The 17,923-nt window shown below is 42.1% G+C and overlaps 1 protein-coding gene across 2 annotated transcripts in view; it reads right to left on the minus strand.

Annotated features, from left to right (window-relative positions):
• Window positions 1–13,831, minus strand: part of LOC133556342 (NADPH oxidase activator 1-like) — a 96,101-nt gene extending 82,270 nt beyond the window's left edge. The window contains exons 1-2 of one of the 2 annotated variants that reach the window (XM_061906170.1): window positions 13,653–13,831; window positions 9,247–9,407 (exon numbers count right to left, since the gene is read on the minus strand). In XM_061906170.1, the coding sequence (XP_061762154.1) occupies window positions 9,247–9,372 (126 nt within the window). In that variant the 5' untranslated portion in view covers window positions 9,373–9,407; window positions 13,653–13,831. Of the gene's footprint in view, window positions 1–9,246; window positions 9,426–13,652 lie in introns of both variants that reach the window. The other variant, XM_061906169.1, reaches the window with a different exon arrangement.
• Window positions 13,832–17,923: the final 4,092 nt, after the last annotated feature.

Here is a 17,923-nt window from a genome sequence, read left to right on the forward strand (position 1 = left end):
ACAATTTGTGGTATCATCCAAAACTAATGTAAAGCATCCAAACAACAGAAGAATAAGTGATTATTACATTTGAACAGGGACGGCGTGGCGCAGTGGAAGAGTGGCCGTGCGCAACCCGAGGTCCCTGGTTCAAATCCCACCTAGTACCAACCTCGTCACGTCCGTTGTGTCCTGAGCAAGACACTTCACCCTTGCTCCCGATGGGTGCTGGTTGGCGCCTTGCATGGCAGCTCCCTCCATCAGTGTGTGAATGTGTGTGTGAATGGGTAAATGTGGAAGTAATGTCAAAGCGCTTTGAGTACCTTGAAGGTAGAAAACCGCTATACAAGTACAACCCATTTATTTATTTATTTAACAGAAGTGTAGATAGAACATGTTAAAAGAGAAAGTAAGCAGATATGAACAGTAAATAAACAAGTAGATTAATAATGAATTTTCTACCACTTGTCCTTAATAAATTTGAAAAAATAATAGAATGACCTTGAGGACCTTAAATGTTAAGTCTGCGATGTCAACAAAACAAAAATGGCGGATAGCTACGGTGGTGGAGAAAGGTCATAACAAATGCAAACAGGACAAGAAAATGTAATTAATTACTACTACAAAATGTTCAGTTACAGCATCATTGCAAAAGCCACAGCAAAGACAAACGACACAAAACAATTTTAAGCAACAATAGGCGCGACCGACACAACGGGACTGACAGCGCAGCAAGTTATGACAACACACCGAGTTCCGGAAGTCAATTTATCAGAAACACATCTGGGACGCCAGGGTGAAGAACAGATTCCGGGGACTTTATTTAGCAGGCAAATCTACTGTTAAAATGTTGATTGATGTAGTTTTATTGAAAATTGCTTTAATGTTAAGAATGTGAACAGCAAAGGTTTCCTCTTATTAATTCAACCTAAAGTGCTGGTTGCACTTTATTCAAATGAGATGACAATGCATCTACTATTAATTGTTGCTTTTTTGCTTGTTTGTATCCATAATTAATTTATAAATAATTCCCTTACACATAACATAAATATAGAAAACTTCACCTCCAGTGTCCAGTATACAACATTTATTTCACAGTAACACTAGTTGGTTAGAAAAAGAAAAAGAAAAGTAATGAATTGGTTATAATTCACTGAATAATTTTGCATCGGATTGTTCTAAAGAGAGAGAGATGGTCTGTATCCGCAATCACAAACATGGAATTCAATCGAACCGTTGTCAAAACAAATCATTACACCTCTTATATATATATATATCCATCCATCCATCCATCTTCTTCTGCTTATCCAATGTCGGGTCGCGGGGGCAGCAGCCTAAGCAGGGAAGCCCAGACTTCCCTCCCCCCAGCCACTTTGTCCAGCTATTCCCGGGGGATCCCGAGGCGTTCCCAGGCCAGCCGGGAGACATAGTCTTTTCCAACGTGTCCTGGGTCTTTCCGTGGCCTCCTGCCTGTTGGACGTGCCCTAAACACCTCCCTAGGGAGCGTGGCATCCTGACCAGATACCCAAACCACGTCATCTGGCTCCTTTCGATGTGGAGGAGCAGCGGCTTTACTTTGAGCTCCCCCTGGATGGCAGAGCTCCTCACCCTATCTCTAAGGAAGAGCCCCACCACCCGGCGTAGGAAACTAATTTCGGTCGCTTGTACCCATGATCTCCCTTGGGTTATGACCCTTTCAGTCATAACCCAAAGCTCATGACCATAGGTGAGGATGAGAACGCAGATCGAACCATGGACTCAGACTTGGAGGTAGGTGCTTATTCACATCCTAGTCGCTTCACATTCTGCTGCGAACCGATCCAGTGAGAGCTGAAGATCCTGGCCAGATAAAGCCATCAGGACCACATCCTCTGCAAAAAGCAGAGACCTGGTCCTGCAACCACCAAACCGGATCAGAATCAGAATTGTTTTTATTGCCATTGTTTGAGAACGGCTTCACAAACTAGGAATTTGTCTTGATGCAATTCTGCAACATAAAAGACATAAAACAGAAGAGCTGTAACTGAGCTATCAGATCTTGTTATTGTTCATGTGCCTGATGGCCGAGGGGAAAGAACTATTCAGGTGGCAGGAGGTGTGGGTCTGGATGAACCGTAGTCTCCTGCCTGAAGGGAGAGGGGAGAATAGTTTGTTCCAGGGTGAGAAGAGTCAGCTGTGATCCGACCCACACCTCCTGGTCCTGGAGGAGATTAGCTCATGGAGGGATGGGAACCTGCAGCCAATCACCTTCTCAGCAGCACGTGCGATGCGCTGCAGTCGATGCTGATCCTGGACTGTGGCGCCGGGGAACCACACAGGGATCCCCTCAACGCTTTGACTGTGCTTAGAAATTATGTCCATAAAAGTTATGAACAGAATCGGTGACAGAAGGCAGCCTTGGCGGGGTCCAACCCTCACTGAAAACGTGTCCGTCTTACTCTGACACTGATCGTACAGGTAGTGAACCGCCACAATCAGACAGTCCGATACGCCATACTCTCTGAGCACTCCCCACAGGACTTCCCGAGGGACACGGTCGAATGCCTTCTCCAAGTCCACAAAACACATGTAGACTGGTTGGGCAAACTCCCATGGACCCTCAAGGACCCTGCTGAGAGTATAGAGCTGGTCCACAGTTCCACGACCAGGACGAAAACCACACTGTTCCTCCTGAATCCAAGGTTAGACTATCCGGTGTAGCCTCCTCTTCAGTCCACCTGAATAGACCTTACGGTGTAGGCTGAGGAGTGTGATCCCATGATAGTTGGAACACACCCTCCAGTTCCCCTTCTTAAAGAGAGGAACCACCACCCCAGTATGCCAATCCAGAGGTACTGCCCCCGATGTCCACACGATGCTGCAGAGTCTTGTCAACCAAGACATCCCCACAGCATTCAGAGCCTTAAGGAACTCTGTGCGGATCTCATTAACCCCCGAGGTCTTTCCAATGAGGAGCTTTTTAACTACCTTGGCAACCTCAGCCCCAGAAATAGGAGAGCCCACCACGAATTCCCCAGGCACTGCTTCCTCATAGGAAGACGTGTTGGTAGGATTGAGGAGGTCTTCGAAGTATTTCCTCCACCGATCCACAACATCCGCAGTCGAGGTCAGCAGAACACCATCCCCACCATACATGGGGTTGATTTCGCGCTTCTTCCCTGAGGCTGCAAATGGTGGTCCAGAATTGCTTTGAAGCAGTCTGGAAGTCGTTTTCCATGGCTTCACTGAACTCCTCCTATGTCAAGGTTTTTACCTCGGCGACCGCTGAAGCCGCACAGCGCTCGGCCTGTCAGTACCTGTCCTATTAGCCAAAAGAACCTGATAGGACTCCTTCTTCAGCTTGACGGCATCCCTCAGCACCAACAGGTTCGAGGATTACCGCCACGACAGGCACCAGCTAACTATATATAAACCCCATTTCCAAATGAGTTGGGAAATTGTGTTAGATGTAAATAGAAACGGAATTCAATGATTTGCAAATCATGTTTAACCCATATTCACTTGAATATGCTACAAAGACAACATATTTGATGTTCAAACTGATAAATATATATATATATATATACATTTTTTTTGCAAATAATCATTAACTTTTGAATTTGATGCCAGCAACACGTGACAAAGAAGTTTGGAAAGGTTGCAATAAATACTGATAAAGTTGAGGAATGCTCATCAAACACTTATTTGGAACATCCCACAGGTGTGCAGGCTAATTGAGAATAGGTGGGTGCCATGATTGGGTATAAAAACTGCTTCCATTAAATGCTAAATAATTCACAAACAAGGATTAGGCGAGGGTCACCACTTATAAGTAAGAAAATTGTCGAACAGTTTTAGAATAACATTTCTCAACGAGCTATTGCAAGGAATTTAGGGATTTTACCATCTATGGTCCGTAAAATCATCAAAAGGTTCAGAGAATCTGGAGAAATCACTGCACGTAAGCGATGATATTACGGCCCTTTGATCGCTCAGGCGGTACTGCATCAAAAACCGACATCAGTGTGTAAAGGATATCACCACATGGGCTCAGGAACACTTCATAAAACCACTGTCAGTAACTACAGTTAGTCGCTACATCTGTAAGTGCAAGTTAAACCTCTACTCTGCAAAGCAAAGCCCGTTTATCAACAACACCCAGAAAAGCCGCCAGCTTCGCTGGGCCAGAGCTCATCTAAGATGGACTGATGCAAAGTGGAAAAGTGTTTTGTGGTCTGACAAGTCCACATTTTAAATTATATTTGGAAACTGTGGACGTGGTGTCCTCCAGAACAAAGAGGAAAATAACCATCCGGAGTGTTATAGGCGCAAAGTTCAAAATACAGCATCTGTGATGGTATGAGGGTGCATTAGTGCCCAAGGCATGGGTAGCTTACACATCTGTGAAGGCACCATTAATGCTGAATGGTCCATACAGGTTTTGGAGCAACATATGTTGTCATCCAAGCAACGTTATCATGGACGCCCCTGCTTATTTAGCACAAACAGACGGCCTGGTGCAGCGGCTAAATAAGACGCTGAAAACCATGATCATTAAGTTTACACGGAAGGACAAACCAAATTGGGATAAATGGCTGGATCCCCCACTGTTTGCAATCCGTGAAGTACCTCAGACCTCCACAGGCTTTGCGCTTTTTGAGTTATTATACGGCAGGAAGCCGCGCGGAGTGTTGAATGTAATTAAGGAAAGCTGGGAGGAGCGGCAAAGCTACAGCAAAAATGAAATCCAATACGTCATGGACATGCGAGCAAAACTCCACACCGTGGGGCACTTATCAGGCGAGAATTTGCTCTGTTCCCAGGAACGTCAGCAGCGCTCGCATAACAGAGGGACTCAGCTAAGAAAATTTTCACCGGGAGAAAAAGTTCTTGTATTATTCCTCACATCCAGCTTGAAATTACTTGCGCGGTGGCAAGGACCCTTCGAGGTCACACGGCAAGTGGGTGATGTGGACTACGAGGTCCGCCGCTCGAATCGGGGCGGAGCCACCCAAATGTATCACATAAACCTCCTGAAAGCATGGAAGGAGGCGGAGCCTGTTTCCATGGTGACGGTGGTTGAGGAGGAGGCGAAGTTCGGGCCAGAGGTCCTGCACGCTGGTCCGCCCATTCCCCTCCTCTGTGACAATCAGCTCACGTTAGCGCAGAGAGCGGATATTGCTAAGCTGCAAAAGTGCTTCTCTGATGTGTGCTCCAGACTATAATTGATAGCTGTGGTCTCACACAAATAATAAATGAACCCACGCATCGCAACGGTAATACGATAGACCTAGTGCTTGTCAAGGGTATCACCGTTTCCAAAGTTACGATACTCCCGTATACTAAAGTATTGTCCGATCATTACCTTATAAAATTCGAGGTTCAGACGCATGTTCGTCAAACTAATAATAATAATAACTGCTATAGCAGCCGCAACATTAATACGGCCACAACGACAACTCTTGCTGACCTACTGCCCTCGGTAATGGCACCATTCCCAAAATATGTGGGCTCTATTGATAACCTCACTAACAACTTTAACGATGCCCTGCGCGAAACCATTGATAACATAGCACCGCTAAAGTTAAAAAAGGCTCCAAAAAAGCGTACCCCGTGGTTTACAGAAGAAACTAGAGCTCAGAAATTATTATGTAGAAAGCTGGAACGCAAATGGCGCACGACTAAACTTAAGGTGCACCATCAAGCATGGAGTGATAGTTTAATAACTTATAAACGCATGCTTACCTTAGCTAAAGCTAAATATTACTCAAATCTCATCCACCATAATAAAAACGATCCTAAATTTTTGTTTAGTACGGTAGCATCGCTAACCCAACAAGGGACCCCCTCCAGTAGCTCCACCCACTCAGCTGATGACTTTATGCAATTCTTTAGTAAGAAAATTGAAGTCATTAGAAAGGATATTAAAGACAATGCGTCCCAGCTACAACGGGGTTCTATTAACACTGATACGATGGTATATACGGCCGATACTGCCCCACAAAATAGTTTCTCTCGTTTTGAGGAAATAACATTAGAGGAATTGTTACAACGTGTAAATGGAATAAAACAAAAAACATGTTTACTTGACCCTCTTCCTGGGAAACTGATCAAGGAGCTCTTTGTATTATTAGGTCCATCAGTGCTAAATATTATAAACGTATCACTTTCCTCGGGCACTGTTCCCCTAGCATTCAAAAAAGCGGTTATTCATCCTCTTCTTAAAAGACCTAACCTCGATCCTGACCTCATGGTAAACTACCGACCGGTGTCTCACCTTCCCTTTATTTCAAAAATCCTCGAAAAAATTGTTGCGGAGCAGTTAAATGAACACTTAGCGTCTAACAATCTATGTGAAACCTTTCAATCCGGTTTCAGGGCAAATCACTCCACGGAGACAACCCTCGCAAAAATGACTAATGATCTATTGCTAACGATGGATTCTGATGCGTCATCTATGTTGCTGCTCCTCGATCTTAGCGCTGCTTTCGATACCGTCGATCATAATATTTTATTAGAACGTATCAAAACACGAATTGATATGTCAGACTTAGCCCTGTCTTGGTTTAACTCTTATCTTACTGATAGGATGCAGTATGTCTCCCATAACAATGTGACCTCGGACTATGTTAAGGTAACGTGTGGAGTTCCCCAGGGTTCGGTCCTTGGCCCTGCACTCTTCAGCATCTACATGCTGCCGCTAGGTGACATCATACGCAAATACGGTGTTAGCTTTCACTGTTATGCTGATGACACCCAACTCTACATGCCCCTAAAGCTGACCAACACGCCAGATTGTAGTCAGCTGGAGGCGTGTCTTAATGAAATTAAACAATGGATGTCCGCTAACTTTTTGCCACTCAACGCCAAAAAAACCGAAATGCTGATTATCGGTCCTGCTAGACACCGAACTCTATTTAATAATACAACTCTAACATTTGACAACCAAACAATTAAACAAGGCGACACGGTAAAGAATCTGGGTATTATCTTTGACCCAACTCTCTCCTTTGAGGCACACATTAAAAGCGTTCCTAAAACGGCCTTCTTTCATCTCCGTAATATCGCTAAAATTCGCTCCATTCTGTCCACTAAAGACGCTGAGATCATTATCCATGCGTTTGTTACGTCTCGCCTCGACTACTGTAACGTATTATTTTCGGGTCTCCCCATGTCTAGCATTAAAAGATTACAGTTGGTACAAAATGCGGCTGCTAGACTTTTGACAAGAACAAGAAAGCTTGATCACATTACGCCTGTACTGGCTCACCTGCACTGGCTTCCTGTCCACTTAAGATGTGACTTTAAGGTTTTACTACTTACGTATAAAATACTACACAGTCTAGCTCCATCCTATCTTGCCGATTGTATTGTACCATATGTCCCGGCAAGAAATCTGCGTTCAAAGGACTCCGGCTTATTAGTGATTCCTAAAGCCCAAAAAAAGTCTGCGGGCTATAGAGCGTTTTCCGTTCGGGCTCCAGTACTCTGGAATGCCCTCCCGGTAACAGTTCGAGATGCCACCTCAGTAGAAGCATTTAAGTCTCACCTTAAAACTCATTTGTATACTCTGGCCTTTAAATAGACTCCCTTTTTAGACCAGTTGATCTGCCGTTTCTTTTCTTTTTCTTCTATGTCCCACTCTCCCTTGTGGAGGGGGTCCGGTCCGATCCGGTGGCCATGTACTGCTTGCCTGTGTTTCGGCTGGGGACATCTCTGCGCTGCTGATCCACCTCCGCTTGGGATGGTTTCCTGCTGGCTCCGCTGTGAACGGGACTCTCGCTGCTGTGTTGGATCCGCTTTGGACTGGACTCTCGCGACTGTGTTGGATCCATTATGGATTGAACTTTCACAGTATCATGTTGGACCCGCCCGACATCCATTGCTTTCCTCCTCTCCAAGGTTCTCATAGTCATCATTGTCACCGACGTCCCACTGGGTGTGAGTTTTCCTTGCCCTTATGTGGACCTACCGAGGATGTCGTAGTCGTTTGTGCAGCCCTTTGAGACACTAGTGATTTAGGGCTATATAAGTAAACATTGATTGATTGATTGATTCTCTCCTCGGCCCGGGCGCACAAACCTCATCCAGCATCATATTGGATGTTACGGTGCGGTTTCGGCCCTATAGGCTCCCCGAACACAAACGCAAAAGTAGTTTGTGAGTAATTAAAATCCATGCTGGAATTGGGGGTAAAAGAAGAATCCCACAGTGCATGGTGCAGCCCATTGTTCTGGTAGGGAAGAAGGATGGGTCTGTGCAGTTCTGTGTGGGTTACCGCAAAGTGAACGAAATGTCACGTTTTGACGCGTATCCAATGCCTCGGGTCGACAAGCTCCTGGATCATATGGGCACTGCTTGTTTTTTCACGACACAGAATTTAATCAAGGGCTATTAGCAGATTCCCCTGTCACCAGTGTCCGGGAGAAAAAACGGCCTTTTCCACTCGGGAAGGTTTGTACCAATTTGTGACACTTCCGTTTGGCTTGTTCGGTGCGCGACCTGCGACCCCACACTGCATACCCGGTGGCCTACCTAGATGGTCATCATCCACAGTAGCGGCTGGGATGAACACATGCGGCGGGTGGGGGCAGTGCTCGAGTCCCTGAGACAGGCAAGGCTCACCGCCAACCCGACGAAATGTGCAGTTGGCCGAAGGGAAGTACGGTATCTGGGGGTATCACTTGGTACCAGCGGTAACAGCAGCAATTGCGGCATGCCCAACCCCCAAGACGAAAAAAGAGGTGAGGCAGTTTTTGGGACTGGCGGGTTACTACCGGAGGTTTATCCCCCGGTTTGCGGACCTGACCAGCCCAATAACTGACTTCAGGTCTGGTCCAGTGGACAGAGAAGTGCCAGCAGGCGTTTGAGAGGAGCCGGTTTTGCACATGCCCGATTTTTCTCTCCCGTTTTGTCTGCAGGCTGAGATAGGCTCCAGCGAACCCCCCGCAACCCCAAAGGGAATAAGCGGTAGAAATGGTTGAATGGATGGATGTTGTTTATTACTGACTTTGTATTTTACCACTTGCACATACCCAATATCATCTGTTAATTTACATGGCATCAATGCTTCTATCCTTGGTCATTCCTGATAAATACATTTACTGAAATTGGTAACAAGGGGACTTTGTAATAGCCAGTGCACACAAGTATAGCAATAAAGATATTACGTCTGCCCTCTGAAAATCCCCATACCATTTATGTGAATAGCAAAATTAAACTGAACACATAAAAAAAATGTGTTTTGGGTTTCCACTCACAATCCCTTGTAACCCAAAGCATGCAAACCTTGAGGGCAGAATCCAGATTTCCCAGACAGATGTGTGCTGAGGCAGCATTGAAGAGTGTCCAAGATGTAGGCTCTGTAATCTGGTCCATCTTTGCCAGAGCTCCTTGCCAGTCCTTGCTATCCATTGCCTGCACCGACTCATTCCAAAGCTGCAGTAAATCTGTGTAAAGCATGATGACTGTTGAGAGCAAAAAAAAAAATGAATATTATAATTAATTTATGTAGTCCTCCAATTATTAATTATTAAGTAAGCTCATTGGTGCCCCTTTGCCCACCTCTCAGAAATGTATAACAGACTTAAATTATTTGTCAAGGGCCTAAGGGCGTCTTAATAAACGACTCGTCCCCCAAACTAATGGGTGTGTGATTTGATCTTTAGTACAAACATACTTCTTATGACTATATCAAAGTATCCCTGAGCAAGACAATGAACCCAAAGTTGTTTGGAATGTCGAATGTAAAAATTAAATCACACTTTTCTGGCTGATATATGTGAAACATTTAAAGGCCTACTGAAACCCACTACTACTGACCACGCAGTCTGATAGTTTATACATCAATGATGAAATCTTAACATTGCAACACATGCCAATACGGCTGTTTTAGTTTACTAAATTCCAATTTTAAATTTCACGCTAAGTATCCTTTTGAAAACGTTGCGGTATTATGACGTGTATGATGACGCGTGCGCGTGGCGTCACGGATTGTAGCGGACATGTTGTTCCAGCCCGATCCTAGCTATAAGTCGTCTGCTTTAATCGCATAATTACAAAGTATTCTGGACATCTGTTTTGCTGAATCTTTTTCAATTTGTTCAATTAATAATGGAGACGTACATCGTCTGCTACTTCCGGTAAAGGCAAGGCGTTTTTATTAGCGACCAAAAGTTGCGAACTTTATCGTCGATGTTCTCTACTAAATCCTTTCAGCAAAAATATGGCAATACCGCAAAATTATCAAGTATGAAACATAGAATGGACCTGCTATCACCGTTTGAATAAGAAAATCTAATTTCAGTAGGCCTTTAACTCACTTTCCCAACAATTGGATTACTTTTCTCATATTTCCCTCCATTTTCTCAACTTGATTTAATTTTCTTCACTTCTGAGGTAAAAAAATAAAAGGTAACTTAAATGTAGAATCTACAGATTGAACTTTTGGAATCAGAATTTTGATTTAGCATTAAATGTTTTACCTCAAATTAATTAAAATTTAAAACTAAAGTCTTAAAAAAAATAATAATAATAAAAAATAAAAATGTAAAATATATATATATACATATATATATGTATATATATATATATATATATATATAGATATATATATCTATATATATCATATACCAATTATATATCATATAATTGGTGTCGATGCCCATATCGGCTGTTCAGATTTACTTTACAAAAAAGAAGTGTAGGATACTTCTCTTGTGGCCTTATTTGTATTTGACTTTATTAAATGTATTTATATAATCATTTGGTTCTAAACTAAAGTCTTAAGCTGCTATTTTTTGTACTGCCTCTTCCTCTGTCAGTATGTCTCTGCAGCACCCAGCATTGTCCCACCCACACAACGATCTGATTGGTTTTACTCAGAGCGCTAACAGCCAATCAGCAGTGCGTATTCAGGGGGCATGTAACAGCTTTTAACTCTTTTTTTCAAACGCTTGTTGCAGACGCTTTTTTACAGTAAGTCATTAATTTGACTTAGTCATGTCTTAGTAAGTCAATATTTATTAAGTTAAAATAATGACATACTTAGTATCTCAGGTAACTAGGACGGTTTTGTGTTTTGTTTTTGCTTTACGTAAAAAATATCGAGATATATATTGTATTTTGCCATCCAGCATACGGAGCGGAAAACACAACCAAAAAGTGTAGGCCTCTTCACGCGACGAAGCCGGCCTCGTAGAGCGGAATATGGATATATGGACACACAAAAAAGGTGTATCCAAAAATCATTGGACTGCTGGGAGTGAGCGTTTGCTGAGGAGTCAAACTCAGATCAAGTAGCCACTGCTGATTCTGGTGCAGCAGAGCATTGACACAATCTAAATAGGATTCCTAGCACCATAGCTCTAGGTGAAGAGCCTCACTCTCCCAGACAAAAAATATTTGTGAACCGTTCAAAAGTCAGTATAAACTGTCCAAAATTCTAAATAGTCTTTTTACTTTGTTGTTGTCAGCTATTATTGTGTATTTTATTTAATATTGCTATGAAAACAAATAACAATAACAACAAACCTTTGAATAACCAATTTGTTTTTGTAATTAGGCAATAGCCTGACTCTAAAGATGTCCCACTAATACCACAATTTTCATGACTACATTGACTACGTTGCATCATGATAATGTAACTGACCTACATCATCCATCGATCCATTAAGAAGCTCATAATTATTCATTATAAGCATCCAACATAGGTCATTAGCTACCTGGTAATATTGGTAATATTTCCTCTGTTTATATAATTATTAATTACTCAGTAGAAGTTTAATGTGTCAAACCACTGAAAAATTATCCGACTGTTTTTGTGGCCATGAATGCATTACTTGCTGAGCCAAACGTGAGGGTCTTTTGGTCCTTTGACGCAAATGAAAGAGAGAGAGCGGTTGCTGTCAATTTCGACAAATAATTTGTTTGTTTTGGTGTGAATACAGCAGAAAGTGACCAATTTTTTAAGATAGTAATTTTCTTGCTGATCTTGTATTTATGTCCGACAGTTTTCAGCTACGCACAATAAAATGATTGTTAATGCACTGCACCGCCTTCTCGCCCTTAAAACGTCTCGGCTGACATTGTCATTGTTTTATCTGTTGTGACCACTTTTTGAACATTTTTTGTAATAATTTGTCATGTGTTTATTTTGTTTAGACTTTAAGTTGGATTTGGTTATTCGTTTACGGCGAAAAAGGGAGCGATCCACAATTGCACAGGAACATTGTTGTGAACCAAACCATTTTTTCAGAAAGAGCCCAGTGGGTTATTGAAATGATTCAAATCATAATATTGTATAACGTGTGTCTTTGTTTTGATTCAGATTCATTCATATATGAACATAGCCATTATTATTGTACGGCTAGGAAACGGCGCCCAGTAGATCAGATGGTTGGTGAGTAAAAAAAGGTTGATCTCAGATTGGGCTCAAAGGGGTGGGGGGCCAGTCTGGGGGCAATTAAAAAACTTTGAAAGCCACAATAAGCACATATACACGTTACGACAAAGTAACCACAAAACTTTAAAGGGGGTGTGGAGGGTGGGAGGCCTCTGGGCTCTGGAGCCAGCCCTTCTGGCCCCACAACAAGTCAATTGCATGATTTGTGTGGCTGAAATGTTATGCCTAATGTCCTTCCTGATGCAAATCCTCATTTATACAAGCTTAGGACAACTCTAACACTGGAGGAAGTCGATTGATCTAATTTTCAACTCAAGGCCATGTACACTATCAATTTTACAGACAATTATGCCACAAGACGACCGATGAGTTTGCTGAAGATACAGCTATCTTCACTCGGTTCAATTTCAATTTCAATTTTCCCCATTGTACTTACGGTCACAATTAGTTATTCACCACAGTACTGGCTTTTCCGGTGTAACTTGTTAGATCCCGTCTTTACCTGCATGTCTAATAATGAAGATGCTGTAGCCATTGAAAGTGACCTAAAAACCTCTTAAAAAGCTAATCTTGATCTAACAACCATGTTTCAAGCCGGGCCCCTTCAACTACTGAGACAACATTAGTGTGAAAGTTCCTGTCAAAGGCATTTTTTGTCGTACTGGTCCCGTGAGATCATAGCACAGCTTTTGACACAAATTATTATTGACATTCTAAAACATAAATGGGAACATGGATTTGGCATGAACAGAACCCCCTTAAATTGGTTTAAAACCTTTTTTTTGTTTAGATCACAAGGCTTATTGGTAATGAAGACTTGAAAAAGGCATTGCCTTCCGCAGGAATCAGTGTTTCGGCAAGATAGTTCAGTCTTTACATGCTGTGAGAAAACCATGTGTCTCATCACTTATTAACTCTCCTCTTCAGCGTTGCGTACAGCATTTTTTTTAAAGAAACAGCACACTGACATTGGGCCAAGCAGAAAGCCACATAAACATGACACAAATCAATACTCTACTTACATTATTTTGAACTAATCACTATAAATGTAAACCAGCCAAGTTTGACTCCGAGTAACAGTATGGATTAGATATTTTGATAGAGTTTGCAACATAAAATCATAGAAACAGTCATAAATCTGTGTATACAGTATATGAACATGTCAGCATGGTAATCTGTGAGGACCACGTCTGTAAAATGTGGTCATTGTTTAACAACCTGTTTGATAATCAGTTGACAAACTACACACATTAAGACTGTATTATTAATCATTAAAATTAAGACATTTTACCTTCTGGTGTGAAAAGTTTAGCTTCTGCAGGAAACACAGCCTTGCTGCTTCCTTATGTTCTTGTGTGTGCAAACAGGGATATGAAATTCCCTGATAAAGGTTTACATTTCGGAATCTCCACCCAACAGCTACAAGGAAGTTACTGAACCACATTCCTCAAAGAGCAGCTGGTGAGGAAAAGGCTCTACAATTCACCTGTCCACGTGATTTGTAACAAAGACAATTGCAACATACTACAGCTCCTGTTCATCTTGAAAATCTGCAATCTGATCAGTGTTATTGTTTGGTACCTCCTCCAAGGAGGTTACAATTTTATAAGTGTGCGTGTTACTTTATTTAGATTTACTTTATTTATATTTGGAATCACGCTAACACTACAAATCAACAACTTTTTGTGGATGGGCCCATGCCAAGAACACATTACACTGATTTGCTGATCCTATTACCTTGGGCTAGGACTCAGGGGAAACTCAATATAGTTTGCAACCAATACAATATCACCATGATGCAGCAATTAAGTTATAAATGCCATGTTGGGAAAACAAACAACGATGAACAATTACATCAGAAGGGAAACCTATCCATTATGAAATAGTTGAAATAAGTTTAAAAAAATGTAATTGTGTAATTTTTTTAATCCTCTAAAACAGGGGTGTCAAACTCAAATACAGAGTGGGCCAAAATTTAAAACTGAACAAAGCCGCGGGCCAAGGGTAGAACAAATTAACCTTTTAATAGGGACCCAAAGAAGTTTTGCATTGAATATTGAACAAGAAAGGCTTATATAACTTTATAGTGACATGCAAAATCGAGTTTCAAATTATAATGATAATAATTTAAAAATATCAATAGCATATCAAATAACATTTAAATAAAAATTGAGCGCCTCTTTTCTATTTGCAGCCTTCTGAGGTAAATATCAAAATAAATTGTTAATTATTGCTCAGTTTGCTACACTGATTTGCTTGAACAATGAATATGGAACAAGCAATAATTATATAACTTAATAGTGCAAAATCCACATTCAAAAAACGAACTAAAAAAATAAAGGTGAAATAAATACAATTTAAATAAAACATTTAATGCGTCTTTTCTATTTGCAGCCTTCTGAGGTAAATATCAACATTACATTTTTCCACAGGCTAATAAATCTTAAAATAAAATAATAATGAGATGAGTGAGGTTGGTGGTGGGGGGCAGGTTTTGGTGGTAGTCAGTGCTGCAAGGGGTTCTGGGTGTTTGTTCTATTGTGTTTATGTTGTGTTACGGTGCGGATGTTCTCCCGAAATGTGTTAGTCATTCTTGTATGGTGTGGGTTCACAATGTGGCGCAAATTTGTAACAGTGTTAAAGTTGTTTATACGGCCACCCTCAGTGTGACCTGTATGGCTGTTGAGCAAGTATGCATGGCATTCACTTAAGTTTGTGTACAAGTCGCTTATATCATGTGACTTGGCCGGCACGCTGTTTGTACGGAGTAAAAGCGGACGTGACAACATATTGTGGAAAACGCTAAAGGCGGTGCCTTTATAGTACCGGCGGGCCAGCTCTAATGTTAATTTGATATTGCCTCAAGGGCCAAATAAAATTGTACAGCGGGCCAAATTTGGCCCGCGGGCCAGAGTTTGACACCCATGCTCTAAAATGTTTCATTTTCAAATGTTTTGTTCGGTGAGAAAACTTTTAATGAATACATGACACAGACACATTGGCGTAGAAACAAGGCGTAACAGGGGTAACCGAGGACATGTCCCCCCAATATTGGAAGAAGACACTTTTGTCAATGTACATTTAATGTTTCCCAAGATTTTATCAAATTGATGCTTAAAATGTTTGCAAAGACGAGTGGCTGGATAAGTAAAATCCTTTTATTGTTTCTCCAAAGGGACATTCACACATTGATGGCGTTTCTCTAACCGCTATGAACGGTTTACCAATGACGGAAGAAAGCCTCGAACATTTTGAACATGGTGCCAACGCAAATTGATGTGGCCGTGCCACGGATCTTCCCAAAAGGCGTCGTATTCCATTCCAAGAAGGCGCGTATTTTAGAATCATGGATGATCTTGCACAAGACATTTGCCATGCTCAGCTATTGCTGGGTAAAAACACCCTTAGACACATGATAAATCCCTGGGGCCTGGAGGAATAATACCAATTTACCTGACATGGAGCATCAATCCAGCCTATCCACCAGCGGCACCCGGGGCGGAAGGCGGGGTACATTCTGGACAAGTCCCCACCTTATCGCAGGGCCAACACAGATAAATGATAAATGGGTTGTACTTGTATAGCTCTTTTCTACCTTCAAAGTACTCAAAGCGCTTTGACACTACTTCCACATTTACCCATTCACACACACATTCACACACTGATTGAGGGAGCTGCCATGCAAGGCGCTAACCAGCACCCATCAGGAGCAAGGGTGAAGTGTCTTGCTCAGGACACAACGGACCTGACGAGGTTGGTATTAGGTGGGGATTGAACCAGGGACCCTCGGGTTGCGCACGTCCACTCTTCCACTGCGCCATGCCGTCCCTAGACAACATTCCCACTCACATTCACACACTAGGCCCATTTAGTATTGCCAAGGTGCATGTCTTTGAAGGTGGGAGGAAGCCGGAGTAACCAGAGGAAACTCCCGCAGTCACGTGGAGAACATACAAATTTCACCCCGAGCCTGGGGGTCGTTCTTATTGTAAGGCACAGGAACTAACCCCTGTGCTGCCATAGCTTCGCTATTTACAGCTTTTTTTTACGAAAAAAAAAAATCCAAATAATTACTGTCTGATTATTACTGTAGGATTATTAGAACAATAATGCACTGTTCAGATCATTTGAATTGATTTAAAAAAAATTAAACTTAATACTACTTATTCAGGTCGCCTATAAAAGAAGACTATTTTTTGGATAACATATGTTGTACTACCACTGCATTCTCAATATTTCTGAGACAAAATACAGTACCGTATTTTCCGAACTATAAGGCGCACTTAAAATATTTTTTTCCCCACCAAACTCAACAGCCTAATGCCTAATGTACGGAATAAGTCTGGTTTTGCTTACCGACCTCGAAGCTATTTTATTTGGCACATGGTGAAATGATTAGTGGGACCAGTAAACATAAGAGATACATGTAACTGCAATATAATGGCAATCACACTCAAGTAGAGGTCGGGTCGCGGGGGGCAGCAGCCTAAGCAGGGAAGCCCAGACTTTCCTCTCCCCAGCCACTTCGTCCAGCTCTTCCCGGGGGATCCCGAGGCGTTCCCAGTCCAGGCCACATAGTCTTCCCAACGTGTCCTGGGTCTTCCCCGTGGCCTCCTACCGGTTGGACATCCCCTAAACACCTCCCTAGGGAGGCGTTCTGGTGGCATCCTAACCAGATGCCCGAACCACCTCATCTGGCTCCTCTCGATGTTCCATTGAAAATATAGAACATTGAACATTGCGCTCAAAATCTATCAACATGTTTTAGTACGACTTTGGTAAACTATGATGCCGCACCGCTTGATGGATTGTACTGTGCTTCAACATACGAGTATTATTATGGTGTGTGTATAAGGTAAGACAATTATCTGGCGTTTTCTTTCACAATAATATGAAAGAGCAACGTTTCTTACCTTCTGGTACCGTACTGTATTTGGGATCTTCATAAATCTTGACAAATTGGGCACGTCCATCTTTGTAGTCCATTTACCATGAATTGAATAACGTGGACCCTGATTTAAACAAGTTGAAAAACTTATTTGGGTGTTACCATTTAGTGGTAAATTGTACGGAATGTGTACTGTACTGTGCAATCTACTAATACAAGTTTCAATTAAATTAATCAAAAGTCCGTGTCGACACCGTAGTCGAGAAACTTCTACTTTTTCTCGATCTTCTTGATATGGGGCATTTGTCCTCTGCTGTATCCACTTCTAATATAAAGTAGTGTAAGGTTCTTACATATATCTGCCATGAAAGCGCTAAAACATACCGATGTAATGAGTTTACATTGGTCACCGAAGGAACTTTAGTAATTAGAGAGTTCCGGTCGGACGGTTTTTCACGAAACACATTTCCGGCAGATGAGGAGAAGCTGCTTCGTTATTGATATAAGTAAAGACTGAATGTAATTAAAACAGTTAGCTCCATCTTTTGACACTTCAACTCCTGTCATTGCACGCTACTTCACTACAACAAAGATGACGGGGAGAAGACGCTGTCGAAAGTGAGCCACGTAAATAAGACTGCCCACAAATCGGCGCATCCTCAAGCGACTGTCAG

Source organism: Nerophis ophidion, linkage group LG07 (assembly GCF_033978795.1).
Source record: "Nerophis ophidion isolate RoL-2023_Sa linkage group LG07, RoL_Noph_v1.0, whole genome shotgun sequence".
In the NCBI taxonomy this organism is placed as follows: Eukaryota; Metazoa; Chordata; class Actinopteri; order Syngnathiformes; family Syngnathidae; genus Nerophis; species Nerophis ophidion.